Below are 6,660 nucleotides of genomic sequence, written 5' to 3' on the forward strand. Positions count from 1 at the left end.
AACAATCTGGGCTGCATCACAACACCAGACGTGATGATTCCCTTCAAATGTTTCCCTTTACATAGTGAGATAACAGTTGGTGTTTCAAACTTGATGTGTGGTAGAAATCAGAACAGTCACTGGTTAAAAGTTACACACCTTGCAAAATGTAGCATCTACTTTGTTATGTTTTATTTCATTCTGATACAATATTCAAAGTAGCAGCTAAGGAGGCAGCAGCATCAAGAAAGCAGTGGTCGAAACTTTCTCAGCTTGGTAAGGAACGCTAATTAAAAAACAAAAGTTACTACTTTAGTATTTCAATATACAATGATTTTTTATTATTATCAGTTTTACGGTTGCATGAGATAGGAAAATACCAAATGCTAGTACCAAAAAAAAAAAAAAAGTTTATTTGAAATAAAAATACCACTAAACATTTAAGATAAACTTTTCCCAAGTGTCTCACCTGAATGAGCTTCCTGCCAGTGGGATGGTCGGGCAATGTAAGGCATTGAGTGGTTTGTTTCAGCAGCATCACTGAGTGATTCTGTGAGAAGGACACTTTTTAAAGTTTTCTTCCCACACATTTAAGACCTGCATGCAGACTTGAGTAGACAATGTACATGTAATATTTTTCCCTGACATGTTTCGGTTTTTTTGTTGTCACCTATCAGTAAATTCAGAACTCTTTGCATTTTGCAGATCTATACTGTATATATATTTGTATTTGTCATATAAATATAATTTATATATATGGCAGCATTTTTGTATTTGCCAGAACAGCATAATTTTAAAACAGAGCTCACTGGCCACCGTTTCTCCTAAGGAATCCTTAAGTCCATCAGGGTCCTCTAAAGCAGCTTTGGGGTGAGTATAAAGAACTGAATTTTCTTAAAAATCTAAAATTTGGAAACAGTAGTAGAAGGGCAGTCATTCTTTATTGCAGACTGAAATTTATTTTTTATTTAGCCCAGGTTTTTAATAGGATATTTTAACTTAAATAACAATTAATAGTATTCTTTAAACCTGACAAAGGTCCAGGCTGTCCAAAACCTTGTCTATTCTCAGCTTACCTAGGCAAAAACACAGCTTCTTCTTACACTGGATTATCAAAGTGCAGCAATAGGGGATGTCATCAGCAGTAAAATCCTTACCATTGTATTTGCTCTCCTTAAGAACTGCTTCATGCTGAATATGGACTTCTTCGTATTCATTTTCAGGTGGTTCTTCAATATTTTCTTGAGTTTCCACCATTTGACTTGATTTGTAATGCTTGAGTTTAGCAGGGAGTACTGACCAGCTCCTGTGAGTTACCTCAATTATCCTTTCACACAAAAAAGGAAGCTTGCAAATCCGTATTCTGTCTAAAAGGTCAATAACCTGTGTGATGCTTTTGAAGAAATGCAAAGGATAAAGTAGTATTTTGAAAACTCAAATCACAAAATTTCAGTTCTACTGACTTTGGCACCTTCTTTACCTTTGAGGTTACACGAGTCCTTTAAAGGAGCAACCTAATTATTGCACTGGAGACCAGTGCAGTTACTTTGAGGATGCCATAAAAGCCAAACTTCACTGACCAGAATGAGAACATTCCCCAGGCAGATGCCAAAGGATTTGGCCATGGGTGATTTATACTGAGTATAAATCCCAAAGAAAATTACACGGGGGGAAAAAACCCAACTTTGTTAACCATTTCATTAATGCTGCATGTGCATTTCAGAAGATGCTTGGTTTTGTAGTGAGGCCAGGTAATGCCTGAACAAAGGTGCCAAAAAGAAAGACTTACTTTGCTAAGTACACAGCACACACCCCACCTTGTTTCAGGCTTGTGTGTACAACAGGCAAAGCACACTGAGGGTTCAGCATATCCAGAACTACCTGCAAGAGAAAAAGATATTAATGTTTACTGGGAGAACACATGTACATCTGCCAATGTAACAAACAACAGTGCTGGGGAGAAAAAAAGGTTATGGAAAAGAGATGCATACAACAGCAGTAGGTAATCATCAGCCAGTTTCATTACTGCCTCTCAAAACCTGATGTGCACATTTACACAAAATGAAGTCCTCTCTACTTCCAAATGAATTTCTATTAAAGCAGCAAGTAGCATTTGACCAACTAAGTAGGTCTGTAGGAAGTTAAGCCTCCTAGTAATTAAATCCCATAGTCCTGACAGTAATAAAAACTTTTAGAAGACTACATTTACTAACACATTTGAATGCCTATTTCTCAAATGTGAAAAAAAAAAAAAAAAGCTTGTTCAAATGCATAAAAAGAACACATTATGGTCACAATGCCTAACTTGCTGTCAGTTTCAAGATTAAAAATACTTCTTGTCTTTGGCAATTTATCCATCTTCTACTAGGAAGCTATTCAGATTGTAGAACAATGGGATATGCAATATCTGATCCTCCCTGCAGGACTGTTACTTAAAGCATTTTTTGAAAAGGTATTTTTATGCTATGTATTATATTTCTTTGTTTGCACCATGTAACAAATTGCTATTTGTTTAAAGCATTTAGTAAGTAGTTGCAAGTAGTTTGTCAGCTTTACAGGGAAGAGTGATGAACATCAAGCTGTTTTCCCCAGCATGACTCCTTTTAGGAAATCTGGATACAAAGAAGTAGGACAGAAGAGCAAGCCACAGCATTCTCTGAATTATGGTTTAGTTACATTGTGCATTCTATATAGCTGATAGCAAAGTGGTCACATAGTTACATATTTAATAAGGTTATGTATTTTTCTGAAATTCGATGCTTGAAATATTTATCTCATAAAAATATCAATTTCTCAAAAATACAAGAAAGCGAGTTGGTCTTTGCTTATAAGATGGCAGTAATTAATTGTAATATTTCTATAGTACAGCTTTATCACTCTTTCATTTGACAACCTGTAACTGAAACCTTGAAAACATCTGACAAAAAATGTACAATGTTTCTTTCACTGATGAGGACCTGGATTGTTATTTCTCATGTTACACTAGATATGGGAGTCCTGTTGCGAGTGTGAACACTAGAGGTTTTCATTAAAGGAGAAAAGACACGTGTCAAACGGGGGAGTTGTTTGGATTCACTCACTGCATCGAGTGTTACAGATTTCATATCTGCAGCTGCTGTTGAAATGTCTTTAAGAATGAACTCCACGTTATCTGGCCACTCGTCCACGTGTCCTATTGCCCATGCAGAGCGCCAGTGCCTGTAATTCTTCTTAGCTAAACGATGATGGTCCTCTCTGATTTCGTAACTTAGAACACGTCCTTTGGGCCCAACTGAAAACAAACAGAAGACACTCCACTCACCACTTTACACTGCTGTTATAAAGACTTGGGGGAAAAAAACAAAACAAAAGCAAAAACCACAGTCTGTATCATAAGTACACCTTTCCATCTCCACTTTAGGAAATTATCACATATGAAACAATCAATGACAATCTATGTTTTCTTTACATTTAAAACAAAAATGCAGGAAAAGTGCCGTGTTAGTTCTTTCACGGATAGAAATCCATCAATGCACAGATGAAACAAAGTGTAGTTATAGTAGTACAGACTGTTCCAAGATGTTCTCCTGAAGTCACTCCTGCAGCAAAAGACAAGTAGAGCTCCTGTGGCCCCAGCCAGATCCTCCTGCTAGAGCAACCAGAGGTACCAGCTGAGAATGCTGCACCAGTGCTCACAGGCTAAGGAAACCTGCTCACTGGTCTCAGCCCCACAGAAAAGTTTTCCAGTGTACTCTTTGATCTATTCGGGTTTGTGTAATTTTCCTGTTACTGTCTGCAACAGCAATAAATTATTAAGTCTAAATTTACTCTTCTGAAATTTACCACGAGTCCAATGCACACTGTTTGTCATAAAGGAAGCATGTCCAGGCTGTGCAGGCAGACAGCAGGGTGTGCACTGCTGTATTATTCCATATTTGTATTACTCCAATGCCTCAAGCCTATCCCACCCCTCACTTCTCTCTCCTTGCTACTTTGGAATGGGTGCAGCTTTCAGGAAGCAGCAGCTCCCCAGGTCACTTCTGTGCCTTCCTAAGCCAGTTCAGTCGGGAGTCACCAGGTTCCTTCCCTCACCTATGTGATCCCACTGTGAATCCATTCCGGTAACTGAGTAAAAGGGATGGATTTCCCAACAGTTGCTCCTTGATCCAGCTCACTCTGCATCAGACAGAGGCCAGAACCAGCTTGTAAGAAAGGGAAGGTTTCAGCACGTTGCCTTTGATCACCTGAAGCATTTGTAGAGTCACAGTGCAAACTCCTTGTTACTTTCCATTATCAGTTTAGAAACATCAGAAAAATAAAATTCTTCACACTGGAAGGGTCAGTTTTACCCCCAGTCATTCAAAGTAATTCCTACTTTTGGAAACTGTTTTTTTTTTTTTTAATAAGAACAAGGTGAAGTAGCTAGGCAAAACTTCATTACTGTGAAGCTCCAGTATGTCAATTTGCATACATCATATTTTCCAGTTCTCAAAGACCTTAAAGTCATGGCAAATACCACTCTCCTAACTTTATCCTGTTTCATGTCAGTAGCTTCTGGGAATGATTTAAGAAAGAAGGGAAAAGAAAACATAAAAGGAATAACAAGAGATGAATGAAATCTGTTACATCAACAAGAATTTTGGAAATTAAATAAATCCATGGACATTGGTAAGGTGGACACTGGATTTGAATTCCAGCATTCACCCACGCAGCAGCTGTTTTCCTTGATGGGTATCACTGGTGTGCATTTAATGGTGGCAAAAGCAGCCACCATTAGGAAACACCACAGCAAATCAAATCTATTTATTTCTGTGTCAGCACCAAAGTGTGTTCAGCTGTGACTAAAACGGGCTGTATTTGGCGCCTATTTAAATTCAATAAATTTGAAAAGAGAAATGCAATTTCATATCTTTTTCCCACTCCTCAAAAATAGAGCTGATCTGGCACACAACAACTGCACTCTTTCCCTGGATAGGGTTAACAGCCTGGTAATGCCAATGATTTTGCCAGCTCGGCTAATTTACAGCTAAATTAAAGTGATTAGAAAAAAACTGTTGGACAAGACTGAAAAATGAGAGGAATAATTGGCAAGTTCGGGTGTGCTTGTATGAAATGGCCACAGTATGCTGAATACCCACGGCAGAAAAATCAGGTGCTGTATTTAGCAAGAGCCAGCTTTTGCCTTAGCCAGTAGCAGGTATTCCATCTCTTTGGGTTCTGGGTCTGCCCACAGGGCAAGGCAGGGAAAGCTAAGGACTCCTACTTTCCCTCTCTAAATGGAAAAAGAAGCTCTGATGTTTACCTTGTTTATCTTCTGTTTCATCAGCTTCTAGCTGCTACAGCAACAATGTTTGCTTTGAGGATAATCCCATGCTAATTTCAAAATCCCAGTGGAACTGAAAAACCCCAAACGCTAGATTATTCCAGAAAGATGATCAGAGGAAACCAAGCAATCGCAGTAGGAGGCAGAAGGAGAGAGAGGGAGCAGAGGTGCAACTGCTGACCTTGAAATTTGGGCCCAGCATATCAAGACCAGCTGCAATTGAGTGATCTGGAGGCATGGCTGAAACTCAGCTTTCTGCAAGGCCTTCTGTAACCAGTTACATCACGGCCCTCTAAGCACAGCCAGAATGGTTTGCAGTCCCTGTGCTGATGTAACTATCCTTCAAATTAAACTATACGTGAACTGCAGCAAAGCTTTCATGAGCTGAATAGTAAGGACCACGAGAACTATATGTAAAAGTTATGGGCAAAATTATAACCAAAGTAAAAGTCTGGGAGTTGTGACAAAGAATTAAATACTGCGTTGTCTAAAGCCAGGTTCTCACCTGCTCTTGACAGAAACAAGCTCATAGCACCGGACCCGCTGCCACTTTCCAACACGGTGTTTCCCGGGTGGATATCCATCATCATTAATAGAGCACTTATATCCTGCGAGCGAGAAAAACACGGCACGTTAATATTCGCGGGAAACTAAAGCTGAGATTCGGCCAGCCACCTCCCCAGCCACCAGCCGGTACCTTGGGGTAGGCGATGGTGGGCCCCCGAGGCATGAGCAGCACGTACTCGTCCAGCGAGGGCCGCCTCAGCAGCAGCCGCTTCCCGTCCGGCGTGCGCAGCACCTGCCCGGGCAGCTGCCCGATGATGTCGCGGTGGGGCAGGGCGCCGCCGGGGCTGCTCAGCACCGCCTCCGCCGCCAGCCGGCAAAGCAGCTTCAGCGTCGTGTCGTGCTTCCTCCGCACCTCCGCCAGCGCCAGCTCCCCGGCGCGGAAAGCGCCGGAAGGCGGACCCGCCGCCTCAAACACCGCTGGACGTGAGGCAACCACCGCCGCCTCCTCTTCCTCCTCCTCAGGGGGAGCCGCGCACCGCGCCACCGCCGCCGCTTCCTCGGGCGGCAGCAGCCGCCTCACCCGCTCCAAAGGCGACAGCGAGGACTCCCATGCCCGCCTGCGAGGCTTCCCGTCGGCAGGAAAGGAAGAAGAAGGAGAAGGAGGAGGAGGAGGAGGAGAGGAAGAGGAGGCCGCCCGCCACAGCGCGCGCCAAGCCCTCATGGAGCGGGGGAAAAGAGGGCGCATGCTCCGGCCCCCCCCGCGCGCCTGCGCCGCACGCCCCGATGACGCCTATGGCGTCATCGGGGCGTGCGGCGCAGGCGCGCGGGGGGGGGGGGGGCCGGAGCACGCGGGCGGTGCATGCGCCGCGCGG

At 42.8% G+C, this 6,660-nt stretch overlaps 1 protein-coding gene across 3 annotated transcripts; it reads right to left on the reverse strand.

Annotated features, from left to right (window-relative positions):
- Positions 1 to 149: 149 nt before the first annotated feature.
- Positions 150 to 6,553, reverse strand: TRMT61B (tRNA methyltransferase 61B). 3 transcript variants are annotated; one of them, XR_008429713.1, is made up of 7 exons: positions 5,979 to 6,553; positions 5,787 to 5,889; positions 3,060 to 3,250; positions 1,769 to 1,860; positions 1,137 to 1,372; positions 449 to 587; positions 150 to 265 (listed from the first exon to the last, which is right to left on the reverse strand). XR_008429713.1 is itself a non-coding variant. In XM_053936963.1 (7 exons), the coding sequence occupies exons 1-7, from the start codon at positions 6,531 to 6,533 to the stop codon at positions 222 to 224; spliced, it is 1,302 nt and encodes a 433-aa protein (XP_053792938.1). In that variant the 5' UTR covers positions 6,534 to 6,553; the 3' UTR covers positions 150 to 221. The 3 variants fall into 3 exon arrangements, 2 of the variants coding, with proteins under 2 accessions (XP_053792938.1, XP_053792937.1); XM_053936963.1 differs by having other exon boundaries at positions 449 to 529; XM_053936962.1 differs by lacking the exon at positions 150 to 265 and having other exon boundaries at positions 498 to 1,372.
- Between the last annotated feature and the right edge of the window lie 107 nt (positions 6,554 to 6,660).

The sequence above is a fragment of the Vidua chalybeata genome, chromosome 3 (assembly GCF_026979565.1).
Source record: "Vidua chalybeata isolate OUT-0048 chromosome 3, bVidCha1 merged haplotype, whole genome shotgun sequence".
NCBI classification, from domain to species: domain Eukaryota; kingdom Metazoa; phylum Chordata; class Aves; order Passeriformes; family Viduidae; genus Vidua; species Vidua chalybeata.